This window comes from Solanum dulcamara, chromosome 6, assembly GCF_947179165.1.
Source record: "Solanum dulcamara chromosome 6, daSolDulc1.2, whole genome shotgun sequence".
NCBI lineage: Eukaryota > Viridiplantae > Streptophyta > Magnoliopsida > Solanales > Solanaceae > Solanum > Solanum dulcamara.
This window is the reverse complement of record NC_077242.1, coordinates 2,417,627-2,438,512: the sequence shown is the minus strand read 5'-3', so window position 1 is coordinate 2,438,512 and position 20,886 is coordinate 2,417,627. Positions and strand designations below refer to the sequence as shown.

The following is a 20,886-nucleotide window of genomic DNA, read 5'->3' as shown; positions in this document are numbered from 1 at the left end:
CAAATTTCAATTATTAAATTTGAAAATCGTTATAGAAATTTATCAACTTTACATTATAAATTCGTTTCTCCTGACCTATTTTATCAATAACTTAGATATCAATTTATCTTGAGTGACTAACATTTATTTGGGCAATACTTGTATTAGACAAACAAGGGTATTTTTCTAAACTTTACAAGAACGAAAAAAAAGGAAAAAGGATAAATGAAGCTCAAAACCAGTCCACTTTCACCTGTTGGCACTTTGTCATTAGATTCTGTCCTCTTACCCTTAAAAAAATATCCAATGCAATCTTTGTCTTAACACTTAATAAAACTTTTCATTAAAAAAAAAAGTTTACATTTTTAATCAGAACTAGTGGGACTGATTACTGATTTTAGCAGAAAAATATTCCCATAAACCCCTGTCCTTTTTTCACACTCCTTTTTTGCTTCTTTCTTCACACTCTTCACTTTCTTTTTCATCTTTTCTGCAAAAACCCCATTTTTATGAACCCTTTTTTCTACTTCATTTTCAAGATTTGAAGAATTCATATAGAGATTTAGGTGTAGTGGAAATGAGAGGACCTTTAGGGGAAGTAATAGGGAAGTACCCTTCAAGTGATGGTGGGGTAGCTGAAAAAGGGGATGGAATTATCAAACACAACAGGAAATGTAGAGATGTTATGTTTCTTGTTATCTTCATTGCTTTCTGGGTTGCAATGATTGTTAATTCCAGTTTTGGATTCAACCAAGGAAACCCATTGAGGTAAAAAGAAAAAAAGAAAAAAAATCAAGAAATGAAAAAGTTGCTATCTTTTTTGCTGTTTGTTCATACCCTAAATGTGTCTGTGCTATTTTTGGCATTTTGATCTATTAGTTTAATGTCTTTTGTGTAAGATGTTCTTTTTTGTTCACATCTCGTGCTGGTGTAATCTGGGTTTGATTTACTTTTCTTTGAAAGGTTAGTCTTTTGTTGTTTTGGCTGAATGTAAATTTTAGATGTTACTTTGTTTTTTCTTCCTGATGTACAAATTTATCTTTTATAAGACTTTACCTTCTGAAGGGTGTGAAAAAATGCACTAGTGTTGCCACAAGTTGAAAAGAATGTTCTTTTTTGGCTCTTTGTTATTGAGATTGTCATTAAAAGAACCTGATTTTATGGCCAAGGGTATCAGTTAAAGATTGGTATGTGTAGACTCCTTGTTTGGAAATAAGGAATTGTGTGACTATCTCATCAAGGTTTTAGGGAAAGCATACTTGTATTTACTTAAGAGGGTTGATTACTCAAATGGTCAATCAACTAGTAGTTATTGTCTTAGAAAGTCACCTTTCTTTTTATTTCAATTTTCTTCAACAAAGGAAGTGGCTTTATGAGATAATAACTATTAGTTGAGCGACCATATGTGAAATCAACTCAAGAATGTCTTCAACTAGCCCCTCACATGTGCCTTATTCATCTTTTCATGGCCAAACATGTGGTAATTCTTTTTGATAGTAGGTGGCGCAATTCTCTATTCTGATACCACACATAATTACTTAATTATGTCTTCAACGGCCTTCAAATATTCTGATACCACACATAATTACTTAATTATGTCTTCAACGGCCTTCAAAGAAAGTCACCTTTCTTTTTTATTTCAATTTTCTTCAACAAAGGAAGTGGCTTTATGAGATAATAACTATTAGTTGAGCGACCATATGTGAAATCAACTCAAGAATGTCTTCAACTAGCCCCTCACATGTGGCCTCATTCATCTTTTCATGGCCAAACATGTGGAAATTCTTTTTGATAGTAGGTGGCGCAATTCTCTATTCTGATACCACACATAATTACTTAATTATGTCTTCAACGGCCTTCAAATATTCTGCTTACACTACTGTGAAGGTTTCTTTTTTTTTTTTCTAAATGGAATTCTATAATTAGAGCTTTTTCCAGACTGTCCACGCAAAAAAAAAAGTCTTCCCTTTGGCAATGGATATACTTGTTCACTGGGATCTTAGTAGTTGAGTTGGTTGACTACCTGTACTTTCACCTTGTTGTTGAGGGTTTGATTCCCCATTTTGTAATCTCCTCCCCCTTTTCCCCTTCCCCTACCCCCTATGTAACAATAACAAAATACTTCAAAAAAAAGAAAAGAAATACTTGTTCACTCATTTGTTGTATTTCTGATGCATCTGTTCTGTCTTATCAGGTTAACATATGGGCTGGACTATAAAGGCAATGTTTGTGGTGATAGACATGCCGATCCTGATCTTCGCGAATTGGAACTCAGATACTGGGTGAACCCAAATCAAGTTTATGAAAGTGGTTCAAAGGATAATCAGGCCAAACTTTCTAATGCTAGGACCATTTGCTTGATGGACTGCCCTATCCCATCTGAAGATTCTCTAAATTGGGTCTGTGACTATCCAGAAGGCGAGGTTCGTCTGTCAGTGGATGACTGGATCGATAGAAATTATGATTATTTTGCGGACCTTACTCCAGACCTAAGAAACACTTCACTTCAGCTTCAAGGTCCTTGCTACCCTGTCATATTTCCAAGTGTTAATGGTAAGTGAAAGAGCCAAATTAATTGGTGAAGACATTTGTGGCATGAAATGCCAAGCACATTGTTTGCTAAGTAATTATTATTGATTGAGGAACCAGCTTAGAACCGTCCTTTTGATGATTTCCCGATAAAATGGAACATACTGTTTCCCCTCCCCTTATCTGTTGGAAGTTCAAGTGTTTTAAGATGTTTTATTTCTTTTTTCAATATTTTAAACTTTGTGCCAGTTTATTGGAGCTGCCAGCTTATCGCCCGTGCATCAAATGTATCTTTGCGGCATTGGAAGGAAATGGGCGGTGTTAACATTGTTGAGGACATCGCAGTTGATAAATCTATCCATGGCTTAATTAACTCTCGATCTTTGGTCTTAAAGGTTGAGTGACTTAACACTTCTCTTGATTTGCTTGTAAAGTACTCAGCTAAAAAGTTTTCATTGGAACTTGCGTGGAGAAAATGAGACACTAAATAGTGTAATTGTAGATAGCTCATTTGATTGGGTGTAGATGACATTTTCACTTGGAACTGCGTCAGGATACATAACCACATGTAAAAAAGGTTCCTTTTCATATCCACAAATTATGCGATTTTTTTTTTCAAACAGTAAAAGTGTAGCCATACTATGAAACTGTGGGAAAGAGTGGTGGAGATGAGGGTGAGGAGAGACGTGTCTATTTCAGAGAACCAGTTTGAATTTATGCCGGGACGCTCAACTACAGAAGCCATCCATCTTATGAGGAGACTGGTGGAGCAACATAGGGAGAGGAAGAGGAACTTGCATATGGTATTCATCGACCTAGAAAAGGCTTATGATAAAGTCTCAAGAGAAATACTATGGACATGTTTGGTGGCTAAAGGTGTACCTGTGGCATACATTAGGGTGATCAAGGACATGTACAAGGGAGCCAAAACTAGGGTAAGGACAGTAGGAGGGGACTCAGAGCACTTTCCAGTGGTGATGGGGTTGCATCAAGGATCAGCTCTTAGTCCTTTTTTATTTGCCTTGGTGATAGATGGATTGACGCGACAAATTCAAGGTGAGGTGCCATGGTTTATGCTTTTCGCGGATGACATAGTCCTGATCGATGAGATTCGCAGCGGAGTTAACACTAAGCTGGAGGATTGGAGACATACCTTGGAGTCTAAAGGGTTTAAGTTGAGTAGGATCAAGACAGAGTACTTAGAGTGCAAGTTCAGTGAGACACCTCAGGAGGTTGGCGTGGAAGTTAGGCTTGGTGCTCAGGCCATCCAAAAGAGAAGTAGTTGCAAGTATCTTGGGTCTATCATGCAAGGCAGCGGGGAGATTGACGATGATATCACACATCATATTGGGGTAGGATGGATGAAATGGAGGCTCGCTTCCGGAGTGCTATGTGACAAGAATGTGCCACCAAAACTTAAGGGCAAGTTCTACAAAGTGGTGGTTAGATCGGCTATGTTGTATGGGGCGGAGTGTTGGCCAGTTAAGACTTCTCACATTCAAAAAATAAAAGTTGCCGAGATGAGAATGCTGAGATGGATGTGTGGGCACACCAAGAGCGATAGGATTAGAAATGAGGCTATTCAAGACAAGGTAAGAGTGACCTCGGTGGAAGACAAGATGCGGAAAATGCGACTGAGATGGTTTGGACATGTGGAGAGGAGAGACACAGATGCCCCAGTGCGGAGGTGTGAGAGGCTGGCCATGGATGGTTACAGAAGAGGTAGGAGTAGGCCGAAGAAGTATTGGGGAGAGGTGATTAGTCAGGACGTGGCGCACTTACAGCTTACGGAGGACATGACCTTAGATAGGAGGATGTGGGGTAGAAGGCTAGTTCATAGTCTCGTTATTCTTCTCTATTCATAGGCGTAGTAGTGCATTACGATCTCTTGCGCTTTGACTTCTGATTTATGTTATTTCTGTTATTATTTATTACTTTCTATGTTTTGATTACTCTATTTTATCTGTGACGCTTTCATTATTTATTTATTCGTTATTTGTTATTTGTTATTTGTTATTTGTTATTTATTATTTATTGGTATTTATTTGTTATCTATTCGTTATTTGTTTGTTGTTTTTCTCATAAAGCTTTTAATTTCCTATTCTTATCTAACATTTTTATGCGTTTATGCTTTTACTGAGCCGAGGGTCTCCAGAAAACAGCCGTCCTACCTTGGTAGGAGTAAGGTCTGCGTACATTCTACCCTCCCCAGACCCCATGTTGTGGGATTTCACTGGGTTGTTGTTGTTGTTGTTGTTGTTGTAAACAGTAAAAGTGTAACTCATTTTCATAAATAACAACTGTGTTTCATTTGACCTGTGTCAATGGTCACACGATGACTGAAACAACAGAACACTGAAATGCTCGAGTAATACATATTAAATCAAAACAATCAAAAACACATATTATATCGGTACTTTACTTGTATTCTCCATGGTATCGCATTCTTTATTTAAGAGTTTGAAATTCACATTTGAGTTACATTTTCAGAGATATGTGGCTGATGTTGGCAAGTCATGGGGAGTGTTGATTGTTTGTGGAGGAATTTTGCCAGTGTTTCTATCAGTGATATGGCTTTTGATGATTCGTCACTTTGTGGCTGCAATGCCTTGGATAACTGTCATCCTCTTTAATGCCCTTATAATTTCAGTCACAATGTTCTACTACCTGAAAGGTTAGGCCTTGTTTCGTTGTGCTTTCCCTCCGTTATTACGTAGTAATTGTTATTCATGTCAATTTTCAGTTCTATGTTCAATTTGTAATTGAGATGGAGGACCCTTTGACAAACTTTATACTTCCTATTTGTAGTTCTATGTCCAATAGTCTCTTAGCACTGTTAGGATTTGTGATTTTGGCTTTTTAATTTTTCACCATAGCCCCATGGCTTCATCCCCCCCTTCCCTGGGGTTAAAGAAAACTAGACAAGTCACCTTTGTACTAAGAGTGATTCATGGGAAACATAACTTCTTTCCTTTTTCTTCCATTTTCCGTTGTCCAATTTCATTTCCTTAATGGAACACCAGAAAACAGGCCTTAAATGCTGAAGTTAATTGAAAGGTGCCAGATGAATCCAAATTGGAAGTTTTGAAACTTCAAGTATTCGATCAAAAATAGAAATAGTAAAAAAGCTCTAAAAGAGAAATAGTAAAAGCACCCAAGGGTGTGGCCTAGTGATCAATGAAGTGGGTTGAGAATCACAAGGTCTTAGTTTCAAATTCCAGCAGAGACAAACACATTAGGTGATTTATTTTCATCTGTCCTAGCCTTGGTGGACAGAGTTACCTGGTACTTGTTGCTGGTGAGAAGTGACAGGTATCCCATGAAATTAGTCGAGCTGCCGTGAAAGTTGGCCCGGACACCATGCTTATAAAAATAAATGGTAAAATTCCCTACAAGGCGCCTATTATTTAATGTATGCTGCACTCTTTTGTGCACGTTCACCAAGGATGTGTCAGATTTTCAGATGTAATCCTTTCTTTTTGGTAAAGCTCAAGTCTTTCTTTCTTATGCAAAGATCCTTCATTTTATTTTTCCTACAGTACGTGAAGAGGTCATAGTCCTGGATTCTATCTTATGTTTGTTGTGTTATTGAACATCATATTTTTATCGAGTATGCTAACAAAACTATCCTTCGTTCCTGTCCAGCTGGATGGATAGGAAACGACTCTATCTCCCCCATCATTGGTGAACATGATCCATATTATCATGTATCTGCAAGGGTACGCTTGATTTTTCAGTTTTATCATTCTCTATGTAATAGTTTGCTTTTAGTTTACTGTACCGTTTAATCAGATTATCTACTTGGTAGGAAACAAGTCATTTACATGCTGCTGCTGTTCTCATGTCTGCCGTGATGATTATTTCGGTCTTGTCATCCATAGCTATAGTGCGACGTATACTTATGGCTACTTCAGTCCTGAAGGTAAGTCCATCTCTCAACCTTTCCGAGCCTTATGGATCGAGTATAAAGCTTCTTATCTCTAGATAAATTTACTTAAAAGTTGAGAATATGATTGAGAGTTTAAATTGCAGGTAGCTGCTAAGGTCATCGGAGAAGTACAAGCACTAATAATTTTCCCCATCATTCCGTATGCTATCCTAGCAATATTCTACATGTTTTGGTTTTCAGCTGCTCTTCATCTTTTTAGTTCTGGACACGTTGTCCAGAATGATTGCAACACCAATTGCTGTGCTTATGATCTTAAATCAAAAAGGGTGAGCTGTGATCGTTGCTGCGGTTACAGCATCCAGTATACTTCTCATATTGCTGCTGCAATTTTTTTCCATTTGTTTGGTGGCTTTTGGGCCACTCAGTTTTTTGTAGCAAGCTCTGCAACAGTCATTGCAGGCTCTGTCGCTACATACTATTGGTCTCGAGGTGGAACATCGGTGAGTCTTAAATCCTCCTCTCATTTTTCCAACAATGCTGGTCAAAAACCAATTGCTGTTACTTTCTTGAAAGATTCATTTCAGCGAACCCACGAAGACCATAGAATGGATGTTTTTTAAAACATATATATATATATATATATATATAGGAATAATTTCACCTCGACATTTCCACAACTATTTCATTCACTTTTCGTTAGATGATTTTTCCAATACATTCTGCATTCTGCTATTTCTTCTCATAAACATATTTGTCGTTTGATACTTGTATGCATATCAACTTCAGTATCCCATTTCATATATTTTTGAGATGAAAAAGTTCCTGATTTAATACAGAGTATTTCGGTATGTACTTGTGACTGATCAGCTCACTTTTGCAAGTGCAGCCAGAAATTTCATTTCTCCCGGTACTCTCCTCTATGAAGAGGCTTGTACGTTACAGCATTGGATCTGTTGCTCTTGGTTCTCTGATTGTTTCATTTATAGAGTCTATCAGGTTTATACTTGAAGCACTCCGGCGTAAACTTAAAGTTGCTAACTCTGCACCAGAAAGTTGGTTTGGAAGAATGGTATATAGTTCCTCACAATGTCTCCTGCGGTGTATTGGTTGGACCATCAAATCTGTGAATCATAATGCTTACATCTTGGTAAGTAAAAAATGTTGCAATCCCGTTCAGTATTCCTCAAGTCTAGTGCGTGTCATGCTTGAGAAAAAACATGACACTTTTGAGTTTGGCAACTTCTCGTTAAATTGACGAGAACATGCCATCATTTGTGCACATGATCTAGACTTATAGTATCTTAACAACATAAGTTATGATAGTGCTTGTGATACTTTGCAGATAGCGATAACAGGAAAAGGCTTTTTTAAGTCTTCTGAGATTGCAACTGATCTCATTATCAGCAACATCCTTCGGATTGGGAAGGTGAATGTCATTGGCGATGTTATTCTCTTTCTTGGGAAGCTGTGTGTCAGTCTTTCGAGTGCACTTTTTGCTTTTCTCATGTTGGACACTCACAAGTACAACGTTGGACATAACAAGATCTCGTCTCCAATATTCCCGGTGCTGGTAAGTCTAATTCTTTTGGATGGGATTTTCCATTTAAGCAGATGCAACTATCAGATCCTTTGAGTAGTTTCTATTTACCACTTGAAAATCATGCATGATGTAACATAGAGAACTATAAAGAGAGTGACCTCCGTAGTATCATTTAGTAAAAGTGTTCGGTGATTTCACTTAATGGTTACTTATGCTGATGATTAAGAGGTTCAAATGAGTGTGTTTCCATGAATGTGGGCACTGTGTTAACTTAAAAGGACGTGAACGAGGTTTTGTAGCTTGATAACTTTTTGAGGAACATGATTTTACTTTAAAAGATTCATGCAGGAGGTTCTGTAGCCTGAAAACTTAGATTGATAACTGTGAGGATAGGAGACTTTCAAGCTCTAGCAATTGAGGAACAATGTATAACTGCTTCCTGTACTGACAATTGTTGGATACCAAAGTTGAATGCTTGCACCAGCAAGAAAATGCCCTTAACCAACTCCTGGAGTTTTAAGTCTTTAAGATAAACTTTGAGGGAGGACATCTAAGAGTCTGTTTGGACAAGCGGTTTGGAAGCCAAAAATACTTTTTTGGGGGAAAGGAACACCCTTTTTGGAAATTTGAGATGTCTGGCCAAGTAGTAGGTTTTAGCCGCTTAGTCAAGCAAGCTCTGAAATACGTGATAACCTTGAGAGAGGGGAGATAATTGTATCGGTGAACTCTTCTTAGGACACAACTCTTTTCGACCCATGATCATGATCCCTTTACTAGAGGAGTACAAAATATACATGGCATGAGTTAAAATTATGACTAGTGAACCAAGTTTGATATTTAAATCGAGAAGGGTAATGAAACATCTTTGAGTCTAACTTATCTTTTGTATCTCTAAGCTTGATTCCTGTTTCTAATGCAGGTGTGCTGGCTTCTTGGATACATCGTGGCAACTCTTTTCTTTGCAGTTGTGGAGATGTCAATTGATACCATAATACTTTCATTTTGTCAAGATTCAGAGGAGCATCAAGGAACTGCTCAATACGCCCCTCCGCTTCTTCTTGAGACTTTGAATGAACAAACTGAGATGCAAAGACTTACACAATGATCAATGATATCTCATGCATTAGCTTGAATTATTATTATTTCAAGTGTTTATGAATGGATGATCACTTGAATTTATTCTGTGTTTTTGTCAGCTCCGTTTCTAAATTTGTTTTACCTATTTTTAATAGATTTTGTATCCTCTTTACATGTAAATAATTTTAATTCTAAATTAGATTGAGTGTCCACATTTTGTCAATCACGAGTTTGCTTTGGCTTTATAACATGCGATTTTGGATTGTTCTCCTACAATGGAAAGTTGCTGGAAGATCAGTAAGATACTGAAGTAAATGTTTAAAACTTTATTGGTAAATATTATAAATCAGCCATCCAAATGACAGTCAATTCATCTGCTGAGATGTAGAAAAGGATAGTCTGGTGAACTAAGTTTTTGCTATACAGGGTTTGGAAAAAAGTTGAACCACAAGAATCTATTGTATGTAGTCATACCTGCATTAAGGGTAGAGCCTGTTTACATAGCTTGAATCTGTGATCTTTGAAACTGACAATGACTATTCCTGAATTTTTACCCCATACTAGCTCGTATGTTATTGTTAATCAAGTAAAAGGAAATCCATTTTATCAGGTTTTACTTGAGTTTGTCAATATCCTTGATTGAATTACTTGCAAGGTGTAAAGATATGACACTTGGCCTATTCAACCCCAAAAGCTAGCTAGTGGGAGGATTGCTCAAGTCAATATAAGCAAACCATCAATCCATTCTCAAACCAATGTGGGGACTGTAACCCACTCTAACACAAGTTGCAAACTATCATGGGGCGCAACTATATGCAGAGTATATTCTAAGCTCGAAACAAAAAGCAATAGGCATAGGTAAGTCAAAGCAAATGCATGGTTAATCTACGGTACTTCTGAAATCAATTTGCAAAAGTATTAGTCTTTACCAAGTAAATCGGTGCCTAAACAAAATTTGTTCACCGACTTGAGAATTAAGAGGAAAATTAAAGGATCAAACATAAGTCTTTTTGGCAGCAAAAAGAGACAAAAGCCAAGGTTGTTTCTTGTGGGCGTGAAAAATGCAGAAGCATTTCACAAGATCCAAGTTGATACAGAGTTCACGCTTGAATCAATTATCTGTTCAGTGATATATATCTATCGGACTCTGGCAGTTGATTTTTTAGCAAAAGTCATTTTCCTCGGATCTATCACATCCGCTCTTATCACAAGCACTGTGCCATTTTCTTCCTCCGTCCACGCTATGGAAGCCCTCTCCAAAAATTTAAGTACCTGTTTTCAAATATATGTCTCATACTTCTGTTTGTCCAGCGTTGATTCAAGTAGCTAATGAAATGAGATGTAATAAACATAGAATAGAGAAAAAATATTTATTCGGACATACTTTCTGGGATATGAAACAACGGAGATCAAATAAGTTCATAGAGAAAATTTCTTTTAATCCTACAGTATGGGATAAGTCTCAACCCTAACTTATCCAAAGTCCTATACATAGAATATTCCTGATCAAAATAATGAAAATGAGAAGAGTCAACACTATAACATTCTCTAAACCACAGTCGTTTCTTATATGTACATTTTGAAATAGATTTATATCATATAACATAATAGGGAAACATCGGAAGAATCATATACCTAGAGTTGAGGACTTCAACGAGAGTACATATTATATGGAAGGGAACACTGGCCATCCTGTGTTTGAGACAGCATATGGAAAGATTGAAGTTAATATATGGTATGGAAGGCACCATCCTCTGAACTGGTTAGCTTTTGGGTTAAATGGTGCAGAGATTGTTTTCAACCCATCAGCTACTGTTGGTGAACTTAGTGAACCAATGTGGCCCATAGAGATACTATTTCCTTTATCTATTATGCTACTATTACTGTACTCAGTATTTAGCCTTATTGTTCTTGTCTTATAAAATCTGTATCTTTTCTTCTTCTTCTTCTTCTTCTTTTTTTAATTTTTTGCCATTATTCAGATATATTGTTTTTCTCTCTTACTTGGGGCTGTGACTTTTGAGCCGAGAGTCTTTCGGAAATAACCTCTCTATCTCCATGAGGTAGTGGTAAGGTCTGCATACATCATACCCTCCCTAGACCCCACTTGTGGGATTTCACTGGGTATGTTATTGTTGCTGTAGTAGTATTTATTTCCTACAAGGAAGAAACAATTTGGATATCACATTAATTTTCCTAGCTTATACTATGATTGGTTACAAGGACCATAAACTTACATTGACACCGCTAGTAGAGTACTAGAAGGTGCTCGACTGTATAGTTAAATACTGTCCATTGAGCAGTGTTTCGACGTCAGAACATTGTGGTTTTACATTTATGAAAGATGTAGATGGAATTTCCACTTCCATATTTTGAAGGTGAAAAGATGAACTGGCATACAGCTTAATTGCACTTAAACCTCCCATATGTTAGATTTAAGGTCTATTATCTTCTAGAGTTACCAATCTAGAATGAATTCTCTAGACTTCCAAGGCTAAAGTTTCTGAACCATCTAGATTGTTACAAGGTGTCATACCATGTATGACATGGCAGAGGCGGGAAGAATAAAAGACAACCATTTTCTTCAAAAGTAATTTGTGGATCCTGCCACACACTGATTGATAAGATATCAGATAACATTAGTACAGGGTATTCTAAGCAATTGTCCTATGCTGGAAGATTACAAGTGATTGTTGCTGTGTTGCTCTCCATTCATAACTTCTGGGGTACGGTGTTTATACTGCCCCAGAGTGTGTTGAAAGAGGTTGATAGAAGATGTAGGATGTCCCTGTGGGGGTAAGAAAGAAAAGAGGAAAGTGAGCCTTGTAGCTTGGGATACAGTTTTTGTGTAGCTTAAGGGTAATGGAGGCTTGAATATCAAGGGCTGCAGAATCTGGAATCTTGCATCAGTAGGGAAACTGTCGTGGCTATTGGTAATGGATAAGGACTCACTATGGGTGAAATGGGTGCATGGTATCTATATGAAGGATGATTCCACAATTTGGGATCATAAGTACCCACAGGACTGCAGTTGGTATTAGAAAAAACTCAACTCTTTGAAGGAGGGCATGAAGACTTGGTATACTCGGGGGAGATATAATCTTACACCTGGAGGAAGGTACTCAATCTCTAGAAACTACATGGCCATTGTAGGGGAACAAAGGAAAATAGACACTACATAACTGATATGGAACAATGTTGCACAACCAAACCATAGGTTTATTGTTTGGCTAGCAGAAAAGGAGACTTCTTCAGCTAAACATTCAGGTGGATGACCTGCGCTGCTGTCTCTGTGGATCTGCTGATATGGAGACATCTCAGCATCTGTTTGTAGAGTGTGACTGGTTTAAAAATGTAACGGAGACAATGGTACAGTGGATTGGCATCACTGTTCAGACTGGCAATGTGAAGCAAGTGCTGATAACCATTAGAAGGAAGCATTGGAAGTTAATCCAGAAGAAGATAGTAGCTGCTGTGTGAGGGGCAATGGTTTATTATACTTGGAGGGCCCAGAATTGGAAACTGTTCAAGGGACAAACTGTACATATAGAGAGAGCAATTACACAGATCAAGAAGGAGCTAATAGATAGATTAAGTCTACCTTATATACAGAAGAAGTTGGATAGATCTAGGGGGCTTAAACAGAGAATATACATGTACTAGACTCTTAGGCTTGTATTCTATGCTGATTTGGGTTGTCAACGGTAATATTTACAGTGTTTCAAAAAAAAATTGTAGATCCTGAGAAACCCATTTATTTAAGTACAATTTTCCAATTACCAATAACATATACCCGTGAGAAAAACAGCAGCAGGTAGACCAAATTATTCGAACATATCAGCACCAAAAAAAAAAAAAAAAAACAATTCATACCAGACGCTTCCGGGGACCTTTGGCTTCTTCGGCAGTGATCCCAACTAAGATTTTGAGATATTGAATAGCTGATAGAAGAAAAGCTATCAATGTCATTTATTATATAAAAACAATTGATGAAGGCCTGTAATGACAATAACCTACACGAGAAACCACAAAGAGAAGTCAACTGAAGTTTGAGTAAGCGCACTGCGTCCTTTGGCTCCAAATCATGAAGGTCGATTGTCACAATTTCTTTGTTGGAACTGCAACTAAGGTTGGAGTATTGGGGTAAATACAAGCCCTGTAAGCAACATACATGAGTAGTGAAAGAAAAGAAAAAGGAAGCTGGTTCTCTGACTAACCTGGTTTCAAGAAGCTTTTGAGAGGATTGTTCATCAGTCTCTTGCGCCTTCGTCATGTAAAATTGTCCCTGTTTCGTGAGAAGATTATGAGTAAAATGCCAGCACACCACCATAATGAAAATCTAAACAAGTGGATCAGCCAAGGCAAGGTCAACTTTTAGGAAGATAACAGTTTGCACAGATTGGACATTGTATCCAGCATGATTTTAGAGCTTTTTTTCTTCTTTTTCCCTTGATAGGTGATGTTATGAGTATTTTCTCTTCCATTGTGCTAGAAGTGAAAGATGTCGATGAATATTAAGAACTTGAACCTGAAGCTCACGTTACTTTGCTTTTCACAGTATTTGTAGGCTAACTTGAAGCTAAAACCTCCCTTGATAGTTCTAAAGCAAGAAGCAAGTAAATATTTGGATAGTTTGAAGGAAGATGACAAAATGCTCAGACTCTGACCACTTAACAGAGCTAAGATGGTAACTGCACACCACCCACTCAGCCGATACCAATCAGTAGAACATCTCATAGAGACTAGAGAGGCCAGTTATTTTTTTTCACTAATATTTTCAAATATAAACAGTGAAGGAGACTCTACATAAAGGAACAAACACCCCACCTCTTCCAGGAATTTGTGTGCCTTATCATGATCTCCTTTGGAAAATGCTTCAGAAGCCTGGAAAACAATTTAAGTTTGTAATACCAGTCATGATTTAACATACTAAACTTTTATTCTTCTCGCTCAACACAGAATGAAGCATCTTAATGGTATTCAGATCATGAAACAGTAGAAGAGGGGTTTCCATGACTCACTGCATTATAGTACTCTTTCATTGTAATCCAGTATTCCTTTACAGCTTTCCGAAGAACTTCGTACCTTTCTTCATTCTCCTCACCATCTAATAATTGAAATTCAAGAGGTGTTTACATGAGAAAATGAAGCAAAATAGCTATCCTAAAGGAGTACTGGATAGCTACGAATATCCATGAGAAAATTAAATATTGGCATACGTCCTATCATTCCCAGACCTCACTTGTGGGATTGACACTGGGTATGATTTCACCAGTACATGTAATATTCTAGTATCTTTTCAGTGTATGAATAGGTTACTTTGAGGTTTAAGTCTGTGTTGCCAAGGGAATTTTGTAAGTGTATACCTGAGACAGGAATATACTTGCACTTGTTCCACGGCGACATCCATATGATTCGATATGAATGGATGTCTTTATTGGTCCAGTTAAGTTAAATGGTAATTTCACTTGCATGGAATAAAGCTCAAGGTACCTCAAGAAAAAGACGAACCATGAAGAGAAAGAGCATTTTTCTACTTCTTACTTGCTCCAACATATAGAACTTATGCGATTAAGAAAAGAAAAAGAAAAAAAAAGCTCTCCAGTTTATAGCTTACCAGTGGCAGATTCAACTGAAAAAAGAAATTTTGCCATAGAAAAGCACAAAATCAATTTTTTTTAAAAAGGCAATTATAAAGAAGATATGGAATCTTAAAAAAAGCAAAATGTTACCATAAACACTTTTTGCATCTGTCCAACACAAGTAATAAGCAGATAAGTGCTGCTTACTTTTTGCATCACTCTGTGGTGTCCTGATAAGAATCTGGCGTTCTAAAGTCTCCTGTAATGGTTTCTCTACAACGTGACTTAATCGACTAGACTCCCCAACTTCCCTCATCGGACGAATCACTTCATCCACATCATCATATCTTCCAGGTACATCAAACAATGCCTGCAGAACTTCCTTTTGAATCTCATACCTTTCCTGCTCCTTCTTAGATAAGTTGAGCCCATTTTTAGTCTTATTATTTGCTTTTGAACTGCATCAGTAAAAATAGAAGAATGACCGTCAATGCATAACACCACCTTGAAAATCTACGAAATCTATTTAACAAAAAAAAAGTGTTCTTCCTGGACACTAAAATTATAGTTTCTGGAGGACAAAGTACCGGATGGCTGGATCTGACATTGAAGGTGTCTCTTGCGATGCAACTGATGCAAAATCTGGACTCTCCACAGACTGTTGCATTAAGTCAGAGAAAGCATAGTAAGTATGGAAATAATTTTATGTGATTTAAACAATTTTTAATTGCATATGGAACTAATAGAGAATTATCATTAAAGATAGGCGTAATACATAGATACCCCCTAAACTAGTCTAGATATTCCACTTAGCCACTTCAACCGAGCCTAGTTTCAGTTGAAGTATATCTATTAAACACCTTATGCTGATCTGGCACAAAAGTGTTGTGCACTTATTATTAAGCGTGTGAGTGCTGTAAAATGGGCTAAGGGGGAGGAAAAGGAGAATGGAAGAGAAAGACAAGACACTATCCTTTCCTAGAATTTTATTGTGAAAAAGAAATCTCATTTACCTCACTAAGATCATTATCACTAAATAACTGTCACTTGTAAGTGGGATTATCTGCATCTAATTTTACAGCAGGCGTGAGCAACACCAAGTGACATACAAGAAAACTTACTTTCTTGACACCTATATTTATAATATCATCACTCTTTCCCAAAGTTGATGCTGAAATATCTAGCAGCTTATCCATACTCTGCATATTAAAGGGAAGGGGGTGTCATACAGGAAAAATCCAAGGTTAGCGATATGTAAAGAGAAGTAAACCAATCCATGTCTAGTATGCATGCAAAATTTCAAAAAATCAGGGAATGACGAAAAGATAGAAGCATCCAAGCAGGAACTAAAAAGCTATTGTCAGGCTGATATATTCGGAATCAGAAGCTCAAACAACAATAGCCAAGCATTGTCTTGTCTGCTTAGCATGAGAACTAAGCTTCTGCAAGTCTAGCAACAAGCTGGCCTCATCCTTCCTGCAAGTATGTATAATTCCACACATGCATTGTGGTTTCTCACCAGGAAATTAAACCATAGTTAGCAAGAAATTCATTCATTGGTTCCTAAATCCACAAGCTAATTTCAGGTACATGAGGTAATTACTTTAACCATGATAGAGGTTTAATAGCTATTTAGATAAGTAGAAGGAGCATAATTTATTCTCTAATTAATCAAGGACTTCATACCACATACATCAAAACTGCTTAAAGTTTGGCCACAAAATCCAAACCAGCAACGGGATTAACTTTGAGGAGGACCTAGAAAAGCGCATAGCCGATCACAGTTTGGACACAAATCAAACCAAACACAGGACTTACTTTCCAGATTTTACAGGTAATAATAAAAGGGAGTGGGAGAATAGGCAGGCTAGATGGTACCTGCAAGTACTTAGAAGAGCAACTTTCACATGTATGCTTAGCACTTATTTCTATCACAATGTGGTGCCAATTACTGAGTAACAGCATACAGAGTTAAGTGCTAACATGCATATGCTGAATGTAAACATAAAATTGAGCCAAATATAATGTTAGCATTTGATGCCTCAAAATACAGATATAAAGAATATGAAGTGATTGAATTGATATCACTAACCTTGTTCAGATCATAGCCGCATTGACCTGCAAATCCAACAACACCAGATTAGCAATGTGATTGTCCAAAAGCTGTGATAGCTCCTAGGAATTAGGATGCAGTTATAAGCTCATAGGAATTACGATGCAGTTATAAGGAAGAAAAAAAGGAACAGAACTTGAAGATATCTCAGACAACCAATAAAGCAGATGAATACTCTTTTCCAGAAGGGTGGTAATGATATTGAGCACAACCTGGACACATGGACCATCCTCAAGTTGCATTCTACTTAACAAAATCAAGTCTCAAAACAGACTATAAAGAAGCATTTCACCAACTTTTGCAGGTTTCATTAGAAGATCAACAAAAAGAAGTAAAGACAGAAATGACACAATTTCAGGTCATTGAAAGTATACATTAGCATTACTCCACGTGTCAACACTACTTCTCAAGTAATCTTACGCACACTTAGGATAGGCATAAGTAAAGTGCTCACCCACAACATCTCCAATTACACTCTTGTCAAGAGAGAATCCACTTCCAAGCATTTTGAAGAGGAACTCCTCTACACTGCTGGGCAGGGTTTCACTCATAGCTGCAGTGCCTAATGGAGATTTCTCATCCCTTAGCTCTGGGGTAAAAAAATCATCAGCGTTTAATTTAAGTGGCTTGATTCTAGTAGAAGTTTCTGTAATTAGTGGCCTATTTGTCACATAGTCTTTTGGGATCATGCTTGAGACAGTCCCCATAGACACTGATAACTTTTTTTGCTTTGATGAACTGGGCCCAGCTCTCTTGCCATCAATCTCAGATACAGATTCAGAAGTCGTTATCACAGAGTCCCCTACTTCCTCAAATTCAGAAGTCAGTGCCAAAGAGTCCTTTATTTTTTCTTCTGACTCAGAGGTAGTAGTTCCAGAACTGCTAGGTTGCTGACCTCCAAGTATATCACCAGCAATAATTGGATCCCGATCTGCTTGACAATAAGCTGCAGCAATGTCATCGAGAGAGACAACAGATCCAAAGACATCAAGCAACCGCTTCAGGTTCTTGCAATCATCATCAGTAGACAAGAGTGTTGAAGGAGATACTTCCATCTTCATCCTTCCAGCATAAGATGAAATAAGAACCGCTGATAAGAAGTAAAGAAGCAACTACATTGAGAACATCACTTATTAATCAAAGGTTTTGTCACATATTGTAGAGTAACAGAAACCACAAAGTAAAGGAAAATGGCAGAGATTGAATGGCATAACACGAGAATCCAACATTTGACGGATAACAGTACGTACAGAGAACCAATAATTGTGACAGGAGAAAAGCAACTAAGTAATAATAGTAAAAATAAGCAATACTACTTTTTGATAAGGAAAATGAAGAAATGCTACTTACTGGTTGTTTAGATCTAACTAACAGAAGCGATCAAAGCAATACTAGTCTACACAGTGTCATTACATAGCCATAGGCGTATGTAAGTAAAATCCTTTGGTCTGAACAAATGATTTGCAACTGCTACAAACTAATTCACTTCCCGTATCATCCACAGCAAAAAATCTCTATAGGAATGCCGAATTTTAGATCTATTCAGATGCAGCACAAAAGCACATTACAAGTCTAAATTTTCAACTTCCGAAGAAAACCGCAAAAAGGCATATTCCAAGTCTGATGTTTCAACTTTCAAGAAATTTGATATTCTTCCTCAAATTAATGAAAGATTACATTAAGCATACAACTATCCCCCCTGAAAAAAAGCTGACACACTATTACTGAGTCTATTCCTATGAATGAAAAAGGAAAGCCGTGCGATCTAAGAGTGGAACTGCTGGACAATATTCATGTAAGGAAGTGATACTATCTCCTCAATATTAACCGTCTAGGACACAAATTAAAAGGAGGCATTTCATTCCATCACTTTCCACAACAAAGTTTTCCAACTGACACGGCAATGTACTCACACATTCATCCACACAAAAACAAAAACAAAATCAATCGACGAAGATAACATCCAGATGACCATTCTCAGCTTGAATTTTAAACAAAAAAAACTCATCAAAAAGCAACCAATTTACTCTTCGTGCAAAATAAAATTCACGCTCATACAAATGCTAAACAATGCAAAATGCAATTCGGTTAATATGAATTACGGAGTTACTCCTGGAGTGTATGCGATGATATAAATCGATTGAATCTTTCAGCCAACGAAAACAAAAACGGCATGATTGATCATTGAACAGAAAGAGAAAAGGAATATTACTACAAACTTGAAGCCGATGATACAGACAGACCAAACGAAGTAGCTCCAATCAAGTGCGATTCTCGGTTCTCCTTATCCGCCCAAGGTTTTGTTCACTCTTCAGACTCAACCTCCAGCTTCTCGGAAAAGGAAGGAGGGAGAAAGAAGAAGAGTGAAGAGAGAAATAAAAAAGTTGCTTTTCTAATTATTTGATGAATCGAGTCATGCCGAAAGCGTAAGGACAGGAGATTCTCAAAGTGCGTTTGGTATGTTTTATGGAATTTTAATTAGTTTTGCTTTGGTTCCGACTAATTCGATTTTATATCAGAAAATTTTGTTTTGAGGTAGAGTTTTTCATATTAAATGTGATTTTATATCTAGAATTTAATCTAATATTTTTAATTAAGCATGGATGAATAGTTATTATTTTATCACAATTTTTTATAGTTATTAAAAAATATTTAATTTTATCGAGTGTAATTTTTATTAAAAAATTGAAAGATATTTTATTTGGACACTGGTATTATTTAATTTTTAATTTTTTTTTGATATGTATATTCACTTGGAAATTACTTTATAAATATGTATTAAGAGAAAATGCAAAAGTTCAGACGTATGATTTTTTAGATACTATATGTGTGAAGTTATTTGAAAAATGGTATGTACTACAATGTATAACTTAAATTATAATTCTAAAATCTGTTATTTGTGCACTTCGGCACAATTTTAGGGATGAGTAGTGAAATACTCATAATTCGATTTTTTTCGAATGAACAACTCAAGAGAATCCGCTAGTGGATTTTGGATACCAAATTATAAAATTAATAAAAGGAAAATTAATTAGTTTTAGAAAATGGTCACAAAATAGCCAAAGATATTAGATTGATTTCGATTTTCTAATTATTATTTTTTATGAGTTTTCAGTTTGATCTTTAAAAGTTTGATTCTTAGTTCGCTTTTAGGTTTTGAAGTATCGATATTTTGATTAATTGAAATATTGAACTATTTTATTAGTGCTATAAAATAAAGATAAAACTAAAATCAAATGGAAAGAGAAAGAAAGAGAAAAACATAAAGTAGTAATAAGAATAGTAATTCTTTGAGAGTGTATTTCATTTACTTCATAAGCAAAAAAACAAAAAGTATTTCATTTACTTGGGCAAGAGAATTTGCTTCAGTGGATTGGCCACCACATGGGCATCCACTTTACATTATTTGTAACAATTATAGAAATTATATGGTGTTTCCCCTAAAAAAAAAAAAAAAAGTATTTCATTTACTTGGGCAAGAGAATTTGCTACAGTGGATTGGCCACCACATGGGCATCCACTTGACTACATTATTTGTAACAATTACAAAAATTATATGGTGTTTCCCCTAAGGTGCTCTCTTTTGCTCCCATTTTTTATATATTGCAAAATAAGCATTTTTGATTTTGAGTACATTATTGTTGAGTTCAGCTAAGATGAAGAACTTACCGCTAGAATTAGAGAGAAATTGTAAGTTGTATTGAAGAAATCATCTTTTTGAATGAGTACAAACTATCTGCTCTATACTACTTATAGTAGACTAGAATGATTAGCTTAACTTAATCATAGTTAGTTTGTAACCAACATTGTAACAGAATCTCTAACTAACTTCTTACTTCTACTGTGGAGTAACACACTCAGTAACTAACTCTAGGCTAATTGATTCTTAGCTCTACAATGCATAACAATTATAATTGATATTCTTACTCTTTTGTTCTTACGTTTCTTCTCTAGCTCTTTGCTTTACCAAGAACATCATAGTTATTGAATTTTGAAAGCTTGAGAGGGTGGATATTTGACGTTAATAGTTAATTATTTGTTAAATCATTTAAGTGTTAATTATAGATGTTTAGTTCAAGCACTGATTTAATAATTTTTTTTAAAATATCATTATATATATCCGACAATATTTTCAAAGGAATCGAAAGATATAATCTCGTAATTTTATTTTTCTGCG

The 20,886-nt window shown here is 36.4% G+C and overlaps 2 protein-coding genes across 2 annotated transcripts; one reads left to right on the top strand and one right to left on the bottom strand.

Annotated features, from left to right (window-relative positions):
* The first annotated feature begins 348 nt into the window (after positions 1-348).
* LOC129892468 (choline transporter protein 1) lies at positions 349-9,237 on the top strand. The gene is made up of 10 exons (XM_055968038.1): positions 349-747; positions 2,174-2,532; positions 2,758-2,903; positions 4,999-5,182; positions 6,154-6,227; positions 6,317-6,430; positions 6,541-6,897; positions 7,284-7,544; positions 7,740-7,967; positions 8,857-9,237. Exons 1-10 carry the CDS (start codon positions 557-559, stop codon positions 9,040-9,042), a joined length of 2,100 nt encoding a protein of 699 aa, XP_055824013.1. The 5' UTR covers positions 349-556; the 3' UTR covers positions 9,043-9,237.
* A 636-nt stretch (positions 9,238-9,873) lies between these two features.
* Positions 9,874-19,171, bottom strand: LOC129892471 (putative nuclear RNA export factor SDE5). The gene is made up of 12 exons (XM_055968042.1): positions 18,922-19,171; positions 17,164-17,799; positions 16,689-16,714; positions 15,718-15,795; positions 15,184-15,254; positions 14,804-15,054; positions 14,036-14,121; positions 13,842-13,898; positions 13,232-13,299; positions 13,032-13,138; positions 12,888-12,955; positions 9,874-10,286 (listed from the first exon to the last, which is right to left on the bottom strand). Exons 2-12 carry the CDS (start codon positions 17,768-17,770, stop codon positions 10,152-10,154), a joined length of 1,554 nt encoding a protein of 517 aa, XP_055824017.1. The 5' UTR covers positions 17,771-17,799; positions 18,922-19,171; the 3' UTR covers positions 9,874-10,151.
* Between the last annotated feature and the right edge of the window lie 1,715 nt (positions 19,172-20,886).